Source organism: Camelus bactrianus, chromosome 3 (assembly GCF_048773025.1).
Source record: "Camelus bactrianus isolate YW-2024 breed Bactrian camel chromosome 3, ASM4877302v1, whole genome shotgun sequence".
In the NCBI taxonomy this organism is placed as follows: domain Eukaryota; kingdom Metazoa; phylum Chordata; class Mammalia; order Artiodactyla; family Camelidae; genus Camelus; species Camelus bactrianus.
The window spans coordinates 60,162,684-60,184,539 of record NC_133541.1 but is presented as its reverse complement, the minus strand read 5'-3'; the positions used below and the strand labels follow the sequence as shown (position 1 = coordinate 60,184,539).

General features: G+C 33.5%; 1 protein-coding gene across 1 annotated transcript in view; it reads right to left on the bottom strand.

The window, feature by feature from the left end:
- RASA1 (RAS p21 protein activator 1) overlaps positions 1-21,856 on the bottom strand; it is a 96,894-nt gene that overhangs the window by 15,635 nt on the left and 59,403 nt on the right. Inside the window, exons 8-15 of the mRNA XM_074360334.1 lie at positions 19,839-19,989; positions 17,384-17,462; positions 11,160-11,280; positions 10,227-10,383; positions 5,672-5,759; positions 3,573-3,650; positions 764-921; positions 189-265 (exon numbers count right to left, since the gene is read on the bottom strand). Of these exons, the coding sequence (XP_074216435.1) occupies positions 189-265; positions 764-921; positions 3,573-3,650; positions 5,672-5,759; positions 10,227-10,383; positions 11,160-11,280; positions 17,384-17,462; positions 19,839-19,989 (909 nt within the window). The remainder of the gene's footprint in view (positions 1-188; positions 266-763; positions 922-3,572; positions 3,651-5,671; positions 5,760-10,226; positions 10,384-11,159; positions 11,281-17,383; positions 17,463-19,838; positions 19,990-21,856) is intronic.

Genomic DNA, 21,856 nt, shown 5'->3' with positions numbered 1-21,856 from the left:
TTTCTTTCTTAGATACATTCTTTTCTCAACAATCAATACTTTTAAAAGTACAAAAAGAAACTATCTCAAGCTATACTACTTACATATCTATTTTTTAATATCCATTTTAGACTGTATTTTATTATGAGCTTCAAAAGTACATAAAGCATGCTTTTTTCCTTTAGAAAGCAATTTCTGTATCAACTTACAGATATCAGGATCTTTGCTTTTCTTTGTTTTATTACTAAGAGTTATTTCAAATCTGTTGATGTCAGGAGGAAGATCACTAAAGGAGCAAGGAGAAAAAGAATTAAGAAAATGTCCTGGCATCAAATTATCTAATCCCTTTATTCCTATTAACAAATAAGCCACTTGTTTCTGCTACTAACCCAGTTGAATGTGCTAGATTTAAAACTAGATTCAAAACACACTTTATTATCTGTGCACAGGAAGACAGACAAGCAAATCACATTTTCCCTAACATCTTCAACGTCCTTGAATAAATCCGGAAACACTAAAACATTTCATATGTATATGTTAGTAAATGTTTTTGGATTTGTCAGTAATGGTAATTCATATTAATAACATGGTGAAAAACCAACGACATAGTACTTTGAGGATAAAAGTGAACAAATACAATAGAAAAAAATATATGTATTAATTAACATGTCTGGACTTGGCACTTTGTTCTAAATGGTTTAGATAGAGTCAAAAAAAAAAAAAAAAAAGAAAATGCATTATCATAGAAGAAAATCATCTGATATAATGATAAAATAAGACTTACTCAAAGACAAACTCTTCTGACCACACGGGGTTTTGCCCTTCCCTTGCATGAGTTTTTGCTACCTGGACACTATTCAGGTAGATGTTACAATATGGATTAGTAAAATGTTTTACTGGGAGTTTATGGGCTTCTTCAATATGTAAAACAAGACTGCTGACCTAAAGAAAACACAAAATTGTTACCCCAGATTTCAAGAATTATGCATTAGGTTTCAAAGGCAATTATTATACAATAAAAACCCCAAATGGTGATTTTTCCCAGAAAAATCCCATATGGTCCCCTTTTTTTCCCAGAAAACATGACCTTCAGTTGTATTTTCCCTTTTACAAGACATAAGATACAACATTCAAGCATTTAATATAATTCTTCCCACTTACATAAATGCAATTTTATTTTACAAGTTATTCCTCCAATTATATTCGTGAAGAAATAATGAAATATACATTTTCTACTATGAAACAATGGTTCAGAGAAAATGAAGCTGAGATGAAGATTATTAATTTAAGTAAACAACTGTCACCACCCAAACCAAAATCTAATGTTATAGAATGTTCATATGGAAGATTTTATTTCTATATAGGGTTCTACAGTGGGAAAATACTTTCAAAACACTGATTCTACCTTCTCATTTTACAAAAAAGGATATAGATCCAAAGAAGCTAAGTTACTTTTCAATTTTAATACCAAAACTTAGACCATCTATCTTCCAGCATCAAGTTTTCTTTCCCTCTTTGCCACCTACTACTTGTGTGGCCTTGGACAAGTCAGTTTCTCTGAGCCTCACCTTCCTCAGATATAAAATAAGGATAAAATCAACACTGCAAGTTGCTGTAAAGATTAGAAATGATATGTACAGAAGCACAAAGAAGAATACCTGGCACATAAAAAGGGCTCAAGAGATGTCAGCTCTTATATCATGATTTCATCATATTGTACCTACAAATAATTTCGTGCCTAAAATTCCACACAAGATGCAATCTATAAAAATTTGATCTGATTTTCCCTAGCTTACAAAGTGTTAAAATATGCTTTCCCTAGCTTACAAAGTGTTAAAATATGCAGCAATTATGAATATAATTAAACATTCCCAGGGAAAGGGTCAGAATTCCGGTTCTAGGGAATGTAACTACTTACAGCCATCTAAATAATGGCTAGAGCTGATCGAAGAATTCAGCAGGGTAGGTTACAAGATTAACGTTCAAAAATCAGTTGCATTTCTTTACACTAATGATGAATCAACAGAAGAAGAAAGTAAACAAACAATGCCTTTAAAATAGAACCCAAAGTAATAAAATACCTAGGAATAAATCTAACCAAGGAGGTGAAAGAATAATGCATAGAAAACTATAAACCATTGAAGGAAATTAAAGAAGACGCTAAAAAATGGAAAGATATCCCATGCTCTTGGGTTGGAAGAATCAATATTGTTAAAATGGTCACAATGCCCAAGGCAATCTACAGATTTAATGCAATCCCTAGCAAATTACCCAGGACATATTTCACAGAACTAGAACAAATCATAATAAAATTTATATGGGACCATCAAAGACGTAGAATTGCCAAAGCATTACTGAAGAGAAAGAAAGAGGCTGGAGGAGTAACTCTCCCAGACTTCAGACAATACTATAGAGCTACAGTCATCAAGACAGCATGGTATTGGCACAAAAACAGACATATAGACCGAGGGAACAGAATAGAGAGCCCAGAAATGAACCCACAAGCTTTTGGTCAACTCATCTTCGACAAAGGAGGCAAGAATATACATTGGAATAAAGACAGTCTCTTCAGCAAATGGTGTTGGGAAAACTGGAAGCAGCATGTAAAGCAATGAAGCTAGAACACTCCCTTACACCATACACAAAAATCAACTCAAAATGGATCAAAGACTTAAACATAAGACAAGATACAATTAACCTCCTAGAGGAAAATATAGGCAAAACATCTGACATACATCTCAAAAATTTTCTCCTAGAAGAAATAAAAGCAAGAATAATGACCATTTATTCACTTCCAATAGAATGGTATGTTAAATGCACCGAGCTTACTGGAAATTCCCATAAATAAAACCAGAGCCACTTTGGTTGATAAATACTGTACCAAACTTTCCTCAAAACTCCAAGAATGTTAAGTTTATCTAACTTTTTCCAACTATCTAGGGATAACTGAAAGAAAAAAAGCAAAGAAATGGACAGTATAAAGTTAACTTCACCCACCTAGGAAGAAAGAGAAAGCCTAGCTTAACTTTCCATAAATGAACATGTAGGACGTGGTAGGTTTCAGGTAAGACAGGATCCTACCTACAAGTTATGCAATAGGTTTCAAAAGCAATTACTGTAAAATACAAAACCCAAAAGTTCACTGGGATTAGTACTTTCAGTCAGATGACTTTTTCAAAAAATACCTTTAGTTCTACTTTTTTTGATACAGGCCAAAATAATTTTTTGAAAAATTATATTTAAAAACTACCAAACAGAATAGTTTCTGTTATTGTCGGTTTGGTATTGTTATTTTAAGTGGAAGAAAAAAAGTCCTTGGTATGTATTCAAAATGGCATTATGGACTAAGTAACCAGCAGGTATAAAAAAAAAATTCTCTTTTCATAAAGAAATAACCATTTCTCCTGCTGCTGAAGCAAGTGGGAGCATGGCTTTAAAATGCCTGAAAAGATTAACCTCTGTTAAGAATTCCAAAGTGTTTGAAATGTTGCCCAAAATAGTTCATATGGAAATAAAAATAAAGAACAAAGTGATAAAGCAAAACACAATTGCAAATTTGTGATAATCACAAATCAAAGAAAATGAAGTTTCACCTGACGCAGGCGTTTATTAGATGTTCCTGGACTACTTTTCCGTAAATTGCAAAATGCCTGCAGACCTTTCATCCAATCCTACAAAAAAAACCCAGCATTTCAAAGAAATATACTATACAGTAGTTTATGCAGTTTCCAATCCACAATCTCACTTTTCTTCCCCAAATTCAAGTTTTTTTCCTTCTCTAGACTACCATTTCTATACTCGTTGAATATTCTGGCTTTAAATATACCTGTGCTCCAAAAAAGTAGAACAATTAGAATAATTCTGTAAAATACTGATTTTATTACTGCAGAATCACTAAATCTTAAGTACACCAACGAATGGCCACTTATTAGCCAAAAAATAAAATTTAGACAGTTAAGCAGTTACACTCTGAAACACCCTAAAGCAGAATTTAACTTGATACATTTTGTGACCAGAGGGCTGGCTGACTGCAAACCAACTGATAATGTGATGATTGATCTGATGACAAGCATTCAAATCTTTACCTTAGATCATGAAACAGGTAGCAATGTATAAGGGGTTCTGGGTTATTTATAAGCCTTTCAAATATAACATTAGCCTTAGAAATATTTCAGTCTAATATTAAAATTAAACTGCAGCTATATTCTAAAATGTTTAGTACTCTGGAGAAAGGAGAACAATTTTAGGTTTATCAAAAATCTGGCACACATGTTTCTAGAACATGTACTGTACTAGTGCTTCACTCACTTACGTCTTTAGTTTGTTGTCTATTTCAATAAAACTAAATAAACTGTCAGTTTTTAGGAAATGTCTTTAAAGTGTAGCAAAGTAAGATTAAATCAATTACCATAGCTTTTAGAAATAGGAGAGAGTAACCAGAGATCCCACAGGCCAACAAAGTAACAAAAACTGGAAATACTCGTGGTATTTTTGCACTTTAAGTGATATATGGAAATACAGAACATGGAAAGAGTATATATAAATACAATAAGAAAATGTTCTATTTATACATCTAAGTGAAGCATGCAAAACATACTGAAAATGTTATCAAGGTGTGTAACATCTTTAGAAAGAGAACATGGTAAAATAACTGAAAGATAAGATACTGAAGTTTAAATTTCTTTCCTAACTCAATTTCCAAAATTAAAAAAAAAAGTCTAAGTTACAAAAATATTCTGAGCCCTACTTATGCACCTAAAAATGAGGGATACATACCCACAAAACCAGGTTTCATGTGTGTTTCAAGTTAGTAATGGGTGTTCAATTGAGATATTTTTTCAAGATTTGAAACATGACATTCAATTATGAGCCATAAAACATAACGGCTCATTCATCAAGTTTATTCTACAGTCTAAGGTATTTTCATAATGTATGAGTCGGGGCCTGAGCCAGGATCCACAGTTTAAGAGCTTCTGCTGCATATCCAGGGATGGCAAACTTTTTTCAGCAAAGTCACTTTCTTTCTCCTCTTAACTACTTTCAGGTTCCTTCCATAGAATATAAGCAGAAGTAGGGCCACATTTCTACAAAATACCACTAAACATCCCAGGAATTTTATGGTTCAAAGAAATCAAAGAATTTTTAAAAGGAGATTTTTTAAAACATTTCTTCACAGAATTATTTAAAATTTAATTAAAGTTTTAAGGGCATTGCTAGTGCTGAAAGTAGACATTATATTTAGACAAAGAAAAATAGAAAATTCCTCAAATATTTTCCTTGTGATGACTGAACTTCTATTTTTAGACAAGGAATTCACCCAGTAAAGAATAACAATGCTTATTAGCAAAACTGACTGGCTTACCTTTTCGATTGTACTGAGAATATCTAGAACCTTTCTGCAGAGAGGATTTTAAATGAGCATGCTCAGTTGGACTCAACTCAACAGCATAGAGTATTTAAAGGTCAATTTAAAATGGAGTTTTTCTAATAACCCTTCGCTGCGTTTTTCTGCATTTCTTTCAAAAAAATTTTTTTACACATGAAAGTTCTCATTCCTTAAAATAAAAAGATGATTAGATTTCAGGCATCCTTTTTATCACTTTATCTTAAATGCAGTAGTTTTCTATTCTAGTTAACAAGAAAGCATGGGCTAAATAAAAGTTTACAGTAGTTTATAAAACAATTAACTTACCTCTGCTTGTTCTGGAGTTTCTCCTGCAAAATAGAAGATGTAATGTTCTTCACTAAAGTGCTGAACCACTATCTGAAAACAGTTTGGCCTTTAAAATACAAACAAAAAAGTTATTAGAAGTTTTAAAAGCAGTACTACAGCACTTATCCCAACTTGAGAAAAAAAAATCACAGTATAATTATATAATTTATATAAAATTAACACAATTCTTAATTTAGAGAAATAATCAATTGTACTAGATTACTGAAAAGAAAATGTCAACTGCATGTATTTTAGAAAGCTTTTTGTCTGCACTACTCAAACTTTATCAATCTTTCAGTTTAAAAGGAAGGAAAAATCTTAAATATCCCAAGAAAGATGAAATACAGTACACCCTGAAGAGAAAAAAAAGATACATTATCTCTAAAAGATAGAGATATTAGAATGACAATTAGAATGACAAAATGTTGGGAGGTAGAAAATCTTTAAAACGCAGAAAGAAAATAATCACCAACCTAAAATTTAATGTCCAGAAAAAACATCCTTCCTAAATGTAGATTAGAACAATAAATACTGCCACAGTAAGAGTCAGCCTAATAAAAGATAAATGTGTAAAACTCCCATGAAAATATTCGCTACAGTAGTAACTCCCTGTATGACTGAAATGTCTGTCAACTTGTGCTTTTTAAAGTAAAGCAATATTAAAGTCAGAAGTTTAATATAAAGAAATACAATGCTTAGGGACCTGTTAATATACTGAAAATAATCTGGAAAAATTGAACAGCTGTGCAACTAAAGCTGCAGGGAAAACAGACAAAGGAGCAGCGCTGCTAGCATTCCTTCACAGGCGTGGCACGCACTCGGGCACTCCTGCTGGTGATGGCCACTAACTTTCAAATCAGACGTCACCTAAATGCTAAAGGTCAGGCAGTGTACTGAGTTCTATGCGTATCCAAAGCAAGAAATAAATATTCAATGACTGCTTCAATCTGATAGCACAACAAAGAATAAGACAACAGCATTCACCTACAATTTCTACTTTTGTGGTATGATAGTCACACTATGATATATAATTTGATATCAACCAATTTTTCACTAGTCCTATTATCTTGCAGAGGTGTCTTTTTCCCTTCTGGGAGATACTATGCTGATGCCGTTTTCCTTGGCAGTGTTTCTTGGTTCTCCCCGGTTATTTCACACAAAAATACGGTTGAAGGTAAACTGACATACTTTGGGAAAAAAGTCAGTTTTTTAAAATTAAAAACCTGTGCTTAGTTCCCACAGATACAGTAAGTCTTCTTAATTCTTTTAGATTCGTATTATTCTGATTATAATAATAAGTATTACTAGTGAATCATTTTTAACCTCACTTTTCCAATGTCGAATTTCTGCTTTGAATTCCTAAGCAGTCTGAACATATTAGTATCTTTTTGCGTTGTACTTCTAAATTTGAGGAAGCTCACCTATTCTTCAATCAGTCTGCAAAGTGAGAATCATTCAGCACAAAGTTTCTTCTTATATATTATAAACTTTAGCAGAATTCTTCTTGTGGACAGCTTATGTACTTCAGTATAAAACAGCACAATGGTATTCTGATCCCATTTCCTCCCATAAAACTGAAAACACATGCAACTGAAGCAGCTTGGATTTTATCAGTCTCCATTCTGTAGTATTACTTGTTAATATTAATTCTGTAATTACCTAATAATTCTATAATGTAGAAATCAGCTCTACAGATAAACATTTACGTATAAGAGCATCTCAGTATTGCTTATTTTCCAGAATGAATTTTTGATATAAAAGTTTAAATGTTCCTATCATGAAACTTCACCATTAATCACAAATTTAAATAAAATTTCCAAAATATCTTTTTTGTTTCAAAGGATCCATTTACTGTTTTGAATACTTTATCCTTAATTTTTTTGGCACTTCTTTGCATGACCAATAATTTACTACCAAGCGTTTCTCTAATATTAGTCTATAGCTTCTCAGTCTGCAGTGAAAATGTAATCTCTGGATCTGTATACAGATGTGATTCACCAATGCATTTATTGATAATACTACATGAACGCAACCTAATACTATTTAAAGTGTGTCTTTTTTATTTGTTCGGCTTTTTGGCCTGAAATTTAGTCAACTTCCATGCTGACTAGTGAAACAATTTTCCAACTCTGTAAAATGTTTTGGCTTTAGCTTTAGCTATTAATTGCATGATCTTCTAACAAATCTCCCAAGTGTAACATGATACTGTAGGAACAGATCCAGGAGGGGCTGGGGGTGAGGGGGAAGAAACTTTTATTTGGAGCTTCCAGTTCTTTAGTGGTACAGTACCAACACAGTGTGCTTGGCACCAACGATTACTTCAACAGCTTTTATACAAATGAAATATTTAGGCTGAGAAAGAGAAGATTTACTGGGTTTAACTGTCTAAATTCAGTACATTTCTTATCAAGTGGTCTAATGGGTTGAAATTTTTTAAATTAAGATTACTGTTTTTATCTTGTGAATTTAATGACTTTTCAGCTTTAATCACTAAATTGTCCTTTGTGAAAACAAATATCAGTACATTAAAACTGATCGTAAAGAGGCAGCAATGAAAAAAAGTCTAAATTAGGGTTTTTTAAAATAATTCCCTTATGAAAACAATTTTAACTTCTTTGTTAATAGAAAAAATGTAAAAACAAAATGAAACTAAATGTTACATATGAACAAAGAAAGTAACTTCACTGATAATCATCATAAAAAACTATGACTTAAAGTAACTATTCAGAGTAACTGAATGATCTAAGAAAGTCAGAGCAAAGTACTGAAGTATGGCCACTATTGAGAGCTCTCTGTCTACAAGTTTTATGTACCAATTCTTTTAACACAATAAAATAATGAATTAGAATAGCTTATAAAGGGAGTCATATAATTTCAAGTTGTATTATTTTTGAAATGTAACCAGTTCTTTTAATATTTTTATTACAATAACATTGTACAACCACCAATATCTCAAGGGACACCTATAACTTATTCATGACTGGGAAGCTCTGCTCTAACCATCTAAATAATCCATACCTGTCCTCCAGGACTCAGCTTAAGAACCCCTATTCCAATTTATCTCAATAAGCTTGTCCCCCAAATCGCCTCCTCTTGTAATGGTTCACAGCACTGATAAACTATTTGGTAGTGAAGTGTGCTCATCTCTGCAACATCCATTTCACGCCTCCACAGAGTACAGCAGCCTAATCATCTGGGTGGGAGCACCTCCAGCAGCAGGGCTGGGCACCCCGTGGCCTCACTCTGTGACAGTCATCCCACTCCTATGCTAAGTGACTTCAGGTGACCTAAGGCTAGAGACTCGTTCAGAGGCGGCTCAACAGTGCCTTCTCAGGGTTTTCAACAGGTACTGGAGGGAATGCTCACTTCTCCTTTCTCTAGACTGTCTGCCACTCTGCTACCATGAAGGAAGCCAGTTTGTGAGAAGAATACAGTACACACAAAGGCAGGCAGAGCAGAATGATGAAAAGAAAAAGAGCCAGAGGTCTGACCCAACCATATCTGAAGGCCAAGATTCCCATGCTGTTAAGGGAGAGGGAAAAAGTCTTAAATCCTATCTCGCTCAAACTTTTTTTGCTTGTTTTTTTGGAACAGCTGTCTTTATGAGATATTAGGAAGTACTAAGATAAAAAAGAGGGAGAGAATTAAGGTCAAACGAATTCATGAAATACTTCTGTTATACTCCCCTCTTAGTGATTCACCATATAAACATTGGCTAAACCTTCAAAATGCCCCACTGTAAGGAAAATTATTTGTTCAGTTCAGCATTTCCCAAACCTATTTGACCGTATAAAAAATTGACTGTTCACAAATAACACTAACATGATCTAACACAGTCTGAAAAAAGAAATGACAAGGTTATATGCTCTAAAGACATTTCTCTTGAATTCTTCCCAACTTAAATAGAGTAAAACTAGATTTGCCTAGTAGAAATGCCATCCCGCAGCAGAAAAATTTAAGTTGTAAAAACATTTGTTTTAATTGCCTTGTGTTTTACTAATCATAACAGTAGGTAATAAAAGTGCTAGGTCTATCTAAAAAGACACTGGAATGGATCATTGATAATACTAATGATGAAAGATAAAGGCTTACAAAAAAGATAGATGTAATCAACAGTTGAATTTGCCTTCTGATGTTCAGAAGTTAGCTTTAGTTTATACGTTTACATTTATTTAAAAAACTGTAACATTAATGTAAGAAAAAAGGTTTTAATTCCACATCTGAAATGCTCTCCTCTTTCCTACTGAAACAGTTGTTTTTATACTACAATTGTTTCTTAATGTCAAATTTCTCAGGAATCAAGTTAATAGTATAACTGAGTGTCTCTAGTATCAGATGCACTGAGTTCACACAGAATTATAAAATAGGGGAAAGATGACAAGACTCAAAGTAAGTCACTCAGACTGGTGGTAGGTGCATGGAGGAAACACACTGCATACAGATCAAGTCTTGTAAGAGGAGATGCCATCCCAAGATTTCTATGTAATACAGTGGAAATTCAGAGGCGGAAAGAAAAAAGCAAGCAATTTCTTACCTGCCAAAGAGACTATCATGAACAACATAGACAGAACACACGCTGAGATCTATTAATCCTTTTGGTTTTGTAGCTCGTTTTTCACTTTCAAAATAAATAAGTTGGGCATCACTGCCCTCTAAGATAAAATATAAATTTTTCCACCTTTTTCCTTTGCCTGTTAAAAAAAAGATTATTTTCCCTTAGCCAAATAATTAACTGTGAAGTCACATATATTAAAATCATAAAAATTATCATTGCTAAATATAAAAATTAAATATATTTTCATTTTTATTTCAAAGCTTTAGTAACACACCAGTCCTTATAAAACGAGCAATGTCTAATTTATCTGTAGGAAAATACCTTGTTATATTACTTATTTTAATGAATCACAGAGCAAGTGACAAAGGTACCTTAACTATATCTTCAGAGGTTTCATTATGATAAAATCTTTAAAATTCTTGCTTAGCATCAATTCCTTTCCAGTCGTAAGGAAAAAACAAAACAAAACAAACAAACACAAAAAAACTCTTTCACTAACCATGGGCCCCTCCAACTCCCTAACATTTCTTAATGCCAAAGTGAGGCAAATATATAAAATAGAAACAGCAATACCAGAATTTGCCAAGTTTTTCTTTTTTTCTCTTAAAGGTCTGGGGTAAGAGAGCGGGGCAAAGAATCAGACACCTTGCACTGGAATTGGCCTCAGGATTTAAAAACATACATGGAAATATTTGTTTCCTAAAACTCTGGACTTACAACTAGACTCTAGATTTCTGAAGGACGCTTAGATAAAAGCTCTAAACAAGGGTCAATTATTAAGAATTTCTTGTGAAAACTTATTAAACACATATCTCAATGATAAGTTTTATGCCCAATATTTATAATGCTTCTATTAAATGTTAACAGTGAAATACTGAAATTGAATCTTTAGTCTTAAAAGTTTACACTTACCCTTTTTTAGAAGATAACCTTTTTTAACAATATTTTTATAAAAAGCATCCTTTGTTTTACGACGAATTGTATTATAAATTTCCTTGCCATCCACTGTATCATTGAGTACTTGTTCTTGATCCTGAATTTTCAAAAATATTAAAATTATGTTATGAATTATTGATGGAGATAAAGTAAAATCTACTAAAATACCAATTAAAAACCAGACTGTGTGTCTGTCTAGACATTAAAAAGTGTCTTAATACTAAAATCTAAAATCATGTAACATCTATTAAGAGATCCTTTGTTTTCCAAAGAAATTCTCAAGAGAGTCCCCTTACCATTTCACAAATACATGGACAACTAATAAGTTAATTTTCAAAATACAGTTTTTTTGTTTTACAGCAACAATGTTTTGAAAACATGAATATGTCCCAGCATAACGGATAGATTAGAACCAATTTAAGCATAAAGCAAACTCATGTTTGCTTATGCACAATTATGTCTGCAAGAAACACTAGGTGAATGCAGAAAACTGCACCCAGCTGAACTGAGATGTGTAAGAATATCCAAAACACACCTCAGATACCTCAGAGCCCGCCTAGCTCACCGAGTGTTAGATGCCATACCCACCATCCACATCTGGTTTAGAATGCGTCTGATCTCAGACAGTCCTCCTCCTACCACTTCCCACCACTCACAGCCCCTCTGATGGCCTCTCCCACAAGTGCAGTGCAAAGTGCCACATTTACTAGTATTTAAGTATTTCTTAACCATTTAGCATGTATAAAGACCATGCTACATATTTACTAGTTTCTTTACGTGTGACTGATGAAGTTGGGGTGTTGTACTCCTAATCCCACTTTTCCCATAATCCTGTGGGTTTTACTGCATGATTTTATGTAACACCATGACTTACAGGAATGGATGTGTCTTAAACTGCAAAATCCCCCCAAATAACGAAAAGAATTATGAAGTCAGGAAGAACAGAAAGAGAAGAGGGCCTTTAGAATGATTATCACCATCAGGGTTCACTGGACTCAGTTTTAGTTTTTCAGTTTCTTTTTTGAGCAGCTCTTACTATTAGCAAGAATTAATATTTTTATGACTTTGTTTTCTTAGAGACTTCATGGGTCCAGTATGCTGAAGAGCAGAGGTTGGCAAACCATATTATATGGGCCAAATCCAACCTACTGCTTGTTTTCGGACAAAGTTTTACTAGAACACAGCCGCCCTCATTCCTTTATATATTGTCTGTGGTTGCTTTCACACTACAAAGGCAGTTTAGTAATTGAGACAGAGACTGAATGGCCCACAAAACCTAAAATATTTACAATCTGGTCATTAACAGAAAAATATGCCAACCCTTGGCCTAGAGGATGATGCAAAAGTGAAATAAATTATCTCTATTGCATCATTCTTTGGCTTTTTAAACTGTGCTGCCAACTATTGCAGCATCTTTCAAAAAAGTATAAAAAGCCATCTTTTTATTTTCACTGAACACAGCTGAAAATTCAGCATTCTTAGTTTTCTGCTCACAACAGCAAACAGAAAAAAACTGACAAAGAAAGATGTCTGACAATTATTAAAAGAGTCAGAGGATGAATGCAAAGAAACAGCAACACTCTGCGATCTATTGTAATGATAAAATTAACTTTGGGAGGGAGGAGGGAACAGCTCAGCAGTAGAGTGTAAGCTTGTTAGCATGCACAAAGTCCTGGGTTCAATCCTCAGTATCTCCATTAAAAAATTTTTTTAATTGTAAAAAACAAATTGATTTTGATGAGCAAAATCTCAGACTATAATTCTTCAGATAGTAATAGCCTTGATGAATTTTCTCAAACTCAAGAATCACTGAGTGAATGATTTATTTCTAGGGGAAAAAAAGGAAACACGGTATTCTCATCTAGTCAGTGACTCAACAGGAAGGACATCATCAAGCAGTTATTTAGTGACAACAATCTAGATTATCCTGTTTCCTTAAAGGAAATAAAGGTTCTTTAAATTTTTAATGATTGTGCACCAAGATTTACTTAATATGATTTGATTTGTAAATGGACAAAGGTACCTTGTATCCAAAGGTTATTGAAAGAAAACATAATGTAGAAGTTTTAAAATACACCATATTGATCACTCTAATTGATGTTTATAAATCTAAAGATAAAAATATTTTACACTTACGGAGCAAAGAAATGGAGCAAAGAAGACTGTACTCTCCAGCAAAATCATGAACCATCAAAGTTTTCAAAAGTATTGCATCTGATGATGCAAAAACAAGAAGAAAAAGAAAGAATAGTAAACTAGAACCCAGAGAAATATATTTAAAATCTGGAATTAGTATTGCATTTTGACAGTCGAGTGTGAGAGGAACCAGAGTAATTATAAGCAAGAAATTGTAAGAGATGTATCTGAAATCTGGAATTAGGATTTACAAAATGGATATATTCCAGGTCCATTCATGACAGAAGATGAACAGTTAGCTTCCATTTCAAGTATGTAATAAGCCTTTATAACCAAGGGAATATGAACAAAAACTTGAGTTTGCTACATTTAAGTTCTTATTAAATTTTCTAATGAAGTTTTTTAAAACATGCTTTTATTCTATAAATTGTTCAGAAAATGACTTAAGAATATAAAAAAATTAGAAAGATACATTGGACCCCGATGATTAATATGACTATTTCCCTAGTTATACAGACTTGTCCTTATCAGTCTTTATTACAGTAGTTATGATATTTGCTACTGGGTGCAGAATGTGGCGTATTTCTAGTTTGTTATTTAAGACAAATTACTACACTAATAGTTGGACTTAAATATCTGATTTCAAGATAATCTATATAGGTCTTTCCTAATTATTTTAAGGTAGGGGCTAATCAACTGAGCTACAACTCCTAAAGGACTCCAACACACTGGAGGACACCACAGGCCAGGACACAGCTTCACTTTCCAATGTCTAACAATTACTGGATGACAGGAGGGAAGGCTTCTCAGCCCAGTCTTTCTGCACAGTTCTGGGGAAGAAAATCTTACCTACTCCCTCCCAAAGGAAGGAGATAATCTGAGTGGTGAGTCTAACCGCCAATGAAGCCAGCTTTTGCACAGAAGTTAGGTACACACACTCATGAAGCTGGACATGGGTTGTAAATCCTGCCTTTGTCACTTAATGGTCAAGAAAACTCCACTGAATAAATTAATTCAATAAATGTTTGCTGAGTGCCAGGTACTGTTCTGGTTCTTGAGATGCATCAGTGAATAAATCAAAGATCCTTACTCTCAAGGAACTTCTATTCCAGTGAAGAAAGGAGATAATAAACACAGTAAATAAGTAAATGTATTATATGGTAATAGGTGGTTAAGTCCTCTACAGGGTAGGGCAAGTAGCAGCATTAAATAAGGTGTATGAGTAGGTCTCAATTGTGAAGCTAATTTTTGAGCAAAATTTGGAAGAAATACAAGAGTGAGGCAACTAGATATTTGAGGAAAAGTCATTTTGGGCAGAGTGAACAGCTGGAGCAAAGATTCTCACGCAGCAAAGACGGTGTACTCTTAAAAAAAGTGGTGAAGCCAGTGTGAGTGCAGATGAGTGGCAGAGAAGGATGATGGAAAAAGAAGAGCTCAGAGGACCACAGGATGCCACTCTAGGGCCTTGCATGCCATGACAAGGACTTTGGCTTTTACTCAGAATGAAATGTGGAAAACCTTTAAGTATTAAACAGACAAGTGAAATGGTCTGACTCACATTTTGCATGGATCCCTCTGACTGTGGTGCAGTGTTAAGAGGGCAAAGCTAGAAATAGGGAGAGGAAGTCAGATTCTGGTGGTCATATTCTAAACACATTTGGAAGGCAGAGCCAGCATGATATTCCTGACAGTTTGGATACAGAGTATAGGAGAGAACAGGAAGAGACAAGGATGACTTGTTGCCTTAAGTAATTAACCTCTCTTGTCTCAGTTTCCCCATCTGTAAAATGGGCACAAGTACAGGGCCAACCTCATCAAATTGTTTAGAAACTTAAATAAATCAATACGTATAAGAAATAGTGCCTAAACATAGTGGTCAAAAAATATTAACTATTTTTACCGTGGGGTGTATTGACTCAAAAGTATCCTTCTTTTCTTCTAATGTCTGTCTCAAGAAGTGTTAGTGATGCTGAGTAAGCAGCCCTAGCTAGGACTCTGCTCCTTCCCTTCCAGCATCCTACCCTGAGAAGGGATAGGCAGGGTAACCTCGAGGCGTGGGAGATGAGCTGATTCTGCTAGCTCATCACTTTTTCCATTGATAAAAGGATATTACTAGCCTCTGGGTTCTCTAATAGTCAGAATCCTGCTGGGAAGGATTGATAAATTAGGATTCTCAAATATCTACTGTAACCTACTTTTACTCCAGGCCCCAAATAATTGACTTCAAATAGCAATGAATGATTTTCATGAAGTAATCAAATTGCTCTGTTATTAGCATCATTTATTTCTAAAGTATTCAAAGCATTATAGGCACTTTTGCAAGTGACAATAATTTGAAGTTTGTTCGGTTATAGAACTAAACACAAAGAGTGGGGCACTTTTTATATTTGAAGTAATTCTTAAAAACTTTTTAACTTAAGTACAAAAGGTTACTAGATGTCACATGCTACTTATTTTTCTAACTGCAAAAAATAAATTAGAAAATTCTAAGCACACATTCAGGATGGGGAAAATGCATGACAACTTGTATGCAAATAAAACAAACTGTGGACTTAGGAAACAAATTAAAACCATCATTAACTGAAACAGGCAGTGTGAATTAGAATGGAGGATATAGCTATGGGACTGAGTGGCAGGATCTGTCACCTGGAGGTTAAGGCATTTCTGACCCCTATTAAAGAGACTCTCAGCAGCAGTTTCCAGAAAGCACATACCACACTATGTGCTTTAAAACAAAGTTAGTCAGGGTCTACCAGAAGTGCCAACAAAAGTGGTACATCAGTGCTAACTATAGCTATTAGGAAGGTGGCAACGAGGAAGTGAAACTTGAGATGGATCTTAAACTTGCAGTATGTACATAGGCAGAAAAGAATAAACTGACACCAAGAAGCACAAGGAGATGAAGACACCGCAGTGAGAATACGGAGACAGAGACGTGAGTGTTTCCTGCTGGGGAGGAGATATCCATTCCATTAACACTGACTGAATACCTAATGCCAAGTACTATTCCAGGCACTGGGACTGCAACCCAAAACGCCTGCCTCCTGAACCTTACATTCTAACAGGAAAGCATGAGGAAGTGAAGAAAGACATATTAAAATGTGACAAGATGATGACTCTTAAACTTACATTAAGCGTCAGAATAATGATCCCCCTTCAGCAACAGCAATGAATAGTAGAAACTAACTTGTTAGGAGGAAAACCTGAGAAAAAAACTGCCAAGCTAGAGACACGACAATTCACTGTGCAAACTTAGTTGGGTACCCAAAGCCTCGAACAATATCTTCATCATGTACCTGGAATATCACTACCTCCAATTTCCATCCAGCAAACTCTCAATCACTCTTCTGAAGTACCTTTTTCTATCCTCTGCTACAACCTTTTTTATAACCACACCTCAGAAAATACGAGCAAGAAACAGGCTAATCAGTCACCCTATACATTAAGCAACTGGTATTCAACAGGGCCCTCTTGTTCAGGCCCAGTCCTTCCCATGTTCTGGATTTCAGTCACTCTTGCCCTCCCTAGGACATCAGGTACTGCCACCACCCCAGCCCTCACCCGCCACTGTCCCTCCTCTTTACTACTGGCTTTACCCAGAGTATGCAGACCTGCTCAACACCCTCTCACCATAAAACTACAGGCAAATAAGGAAAGAAAAAGTTTAAACCCCCTTTGACCCTACATCATCTTCTAGCTATCATTTTTTAATTTATTTTCTTTACTTACCAAGCTCACCCAGATAAGCCTGGCTGTGATTTATCCTTGCTGTCTCCACTTTTGCTTCCAACAAACTCACTCCTTGACCCAGTGCAACTTGGCTTCTGTCCCCACCACTGCTTCTATTCTCAAAAAGCCACCAAGGACTTCCTAATTATCTAGAACCAACATAAATAAAAACTAAGAGATTCTCTTTTAATTACTCACTTTCTGAAAGAATCTGAATAATCTGCAGTTTTAAATTTTATCCAATTTTAAATGCATGAATGTGTGTATAAACACACCACCAAAAATGCATTTTAAAATGAAATGTTAATTGTTGCAAAAAGAAAAACAACACTGACCTGCATTGGTACAGGTTCCTTAAGATAATACCCTTCAACAATCTGTTCTTTTCGATAGTGATCTATGATGTCCCCAATGCTGTAAAGATAAAAATTAGTAACACTGACATAATCTGTCTCATAAAATTACAAATCTTAAAAAGACACACAAACCTTGTTAGCAACAATTATCTACTTGCAAGATTTTTCCAAAGTATATAACCTGAATACATTAATAGAAGCTATGATCATTACAGTCACATTATTTTACAAAAGCATAAATGTTCCTAATACTAATTTACAGGTCAAAAATACCCGAGTCCAAGATTCCAATTTTTTCATACACATCCTCTAAGAATCACTGTATGTGAGGAAAGAATTAAAAGCCTACTTTTTTTTTTTCAACAAAAGTATTTGAGAGATAGAGAAAGAAGAATTGACAGAGAAATGGCATTTATTTAGCAACTAGTGAGTTCAGGTAAACTAAAAAGATTTATCATCAAAACATTTACATATTCTGCTTTTAGAATAACCAGATGGAGTTAGGTCATAAAACATATAAATAGCAGGTTAAAACAGAAGCAAATAAAAGAAAGAAAGAAAGACAAGGAGCTTATATGTATCTCATATATAGGATTATTGCTAGAGCAGGAAAAGCTTACTGATGGTTTTGATAAAAAGTACTATAAAATATTCTTAACATTTGGGAAATATTACAAATAAAACTGAAAATAAAATGGCATTATATAATATATTTTAACACGAATTTTAACATGACATGAGTTTTTTAAATAAAAAAAGTTTCTCTATAATCAGTAGACCATTTTAATGTCCTGAATACATAAATCCTAGAATTTTAAACTTTCCTTTAATACACTAGAGGAATTGGTATTTCAGGGACAGCTAGGAAACATTTCTTAAAATAAAACATATTTCATTTACCACTTGATTTTTCTAATGTTCTTCCTACTGATACTATAATCAGAATGTATGTGTCTTTTATCTTTGGAGACACATATACACATACACATATGTATCTCCAAAGATACACACATACATATACACACATGCATATATATGTATCTCTAAAGGTAACATATTTTTGCTATATCACAAAATTAATTTAAACTAAATGTAAGTAATGTACAATGTTATAAAACAAAACAAGACTTGAAAAGCCTAATAAATAAAAAAGCAAGTACAAATGAATATGAACTAAATATCAGAGGCAGAATTTAACATGAGGGGGGTGGGGGGTGAGACAACTACAAAGATATTATCACACACAAAAAAGGAAGGTTTTATATTTTTAAAGGAAAACTATAATACTAAAGAAAAATGAAAATCAGAAAATACATTTGAAGATAGCTAGGTACCACTACAGAGGTGGCAATGTGTTTCAAAGTAAAAGGCACCAAATCTATAAAAGACAATAAATTTCAAAGGTTTCTGGCTCAATATCTGTAAGTGCAATCAACCCTGTGTAGCACCTCAATGTTACAGTATAATTCTTGACCGTGAGCTGGAAGAATAAGACACTTCTGTGGAGGACAGTTCAGATTGCCCAGGAGCAAATTTACAAGCATGTGGCAACCAATCAGATACATTTTTACCAATGACCTGGACTTTTAAGAAGTTTTTTCTTTTTTTTAATTACCCTTTAGTTCATATTCTACCCAGATATACCTAAAGAAAGAAACAGTCAAGGTAGACACAACAAACTAAAATTTCCTACACATTCCAGAAAGGTTCCAGTTATGAAATCAAATTTACATCTCAGAAAATCAAAACATGTTCACTATAAATTTGTAAAATAAATGTACGTTTCTAGAGTTGCTATATCCTGTACTTTCATTTTAGTAATTTACTTAATAAATAAAACTGTGTCTCTCTCTTTTCTTGAACTCGAGATAAATGTTAGCAATCACTTATTTTCTTAATCAAGAGATGAAAGTCCGTTCTGAGTTTTGGGATAGGCTAAGAGTTTACTTAGAGTCTTAAAGGTGAGAAGAAGGAGCCAATAATTACAGATAAGAAATACCAACTTGAGAACAATCCAATTACATGGTAACATTAGTAATAAGTGTCAGGTAACTCTTGAAGAACCCTTTTTTCCTATGAAAATGTCTCACTGGCAAAATAATGTAATATATTTTCTTTGTCTTAGATTAGATGTTCTGTTGTCCTGTAGATAATGTATGGACTTAGAAAATTTGTTGCAAATAACTTATGCACAAATAATCAACAAGTTATAAACACTCCTTTGGAAGGAAACAAATTTTGTTATTAATTTATATTCACATTTGACATTGTCTAAAGAATTCTTGGACAGGACTACTACTAAGTTATATTAAATGTCATAACTTTAAATATTACAAAGTAAGAAACTTTTATACAATTTTGATTCTGATATATTAGCAAGATTTCAACTCTTCTTGCCAAAATTAAAGGTAAGTAAAAATTTCTCACAACTTACCTGTTATAATACCGGCCTCCCATCATAAACTGATTGTTTGGTGTTGGACATATTTTAAATCGCTGAATATTTTCATTGGTCCGAAAATAAAGTGAATAGTCACCAGGAGTATTATCTGACGGCCTCACAAGAAAACTGCAGACTTGACCAACTGTAAAATTTAAGCTGTTAGTTTTATTCCCAAATTATCAAAGTAAAAACAAAAAGTGTTGAGTATTATAATTACAAAATACATTCAAATGTCATAAACACATAAATTTTCACCAGGAACTTGTTTTATAACAAAGACAATTTTAAGACAATTTATTTTTGTATTTTCTGGTTTATGAGTCACAACCACCCATCATGTTGTTTGTCTTTATTACATGAAAATACAGGGCAGAAGTTTGCAAGCAGTGACTTCTGGTTAATAAATTCTATACCTGTCGTAACTTAGAAAGAATACTCTAACTGCAGGTAGGAGATACTACTACATTGTAAATCCCCTTAAGAAGAAAAGTCTAAGAAAGTTGAAGCGAATTTTGCTTAGGAATGCTCTGTACTTAATGAATGCATCTAACATTAAAAAGTCATAACTGTAATAAAATAGTAACAAAAGCTTACAAAGGTAGATTCAAAACAACTTAAATATTTGTGTACCTTATCAAAAGCCAATACATATGAACTATATTTCATTCAAAAGGCATGATCCTAAAAGTCATTCAGAAGCAAATTATCATATATTAAATATTTTCATACTAATTTTAGAAGTCTTTTTGATATCTTCAATTGGCAGTGACTCTTAACACTAAAATGCTTTTTTACCTTTTCTCTGATTATGTCCTAATGACACAGAAAAGATCAGAACTCGATTGCTTTTAGGAGAACATAATGAACACTTAGAATATCAGGTGTAATTTTTATGTAATTTACTAATAGTTCCAATCATCTAACAAAGGCATTTACTACCAAGTAATTTCATGTTCAATACAAAGAATAGGAATAACTGCAAAGCTGCATGCAAGTGCTTATGTGTTCTCAGGGAAGAAAAGCACCATATTCTTAAAAGAACACATGACCCAAAGCAAAGAAAAAATAACGTAAGGAAATGAAGTTTAGCTTCTTTTCAATTTACATGACTAAAACAAGAGTGAGTGCCTCAGGTATTTGGTGGTGCAAGTTAAAAACTATAAACTTACATTCAACATTCAGTAAATTCACTGAAATAAATATTTTGGTCCCACTCTGATAGCTGACTGCACATCATTTTGGTTGAGCATTTAGCCTCTCTTAGTATCATGTAGCACTATCATGTTCTTTATTTTTAACCTTCTTAACCTATATCCTCAGAATAAAACTGAGTATGTCCTAAACTGCTTCAAATCTTTCAAAAGAGCAAAGCATTAATTACATTAAAATACAATGCCTTACAACTTAAGTAATAGCTCAGATAAGATCTTTAAATAATCAGTAGTTTATTCACTGTATACACTACTGAATTCTGGCTGTTTTTAAAGAAGTAAGACTTTAAATTACAGATTGTGGCTTAAACTTGTCTCAAGTCCTCCTTAAGTGTGGTTTACTGACGAGACACTAGTAGTTAAATTAATTCAGTCTTAAACATTTAGTTAGGATAAATGATGGCAGGACAGTTTTTGTTTTAAAAATAAAGCCACAATACAATTCAACTTTTACACAAGTTATTTGCATATCTCTATAACCATACAATTTAGGAAATGTTAAAATTAATACATTTTAAACAAAGCCCCATTTTATAATTCCTCAAGGGTACAAAGGTAAATGCAAGAACATCTGCTGCACCTGAACAGCAAGAAATGAAAGCAGCATAATATCCCTCCATGGGAGGTTGATAAAAATGTTTGGTATTTATACCACAGAAAGTCTATGGACATTAAAAAGAATGAAAATTTCTACATGCAAATATGGGATGATCTCCCAAAATATATCCTAACATGAAAAAAGTGTGTTGCATGTGGGGAGATAATACATGTAGAGGTGGATATAGATGGTAAGAAAGG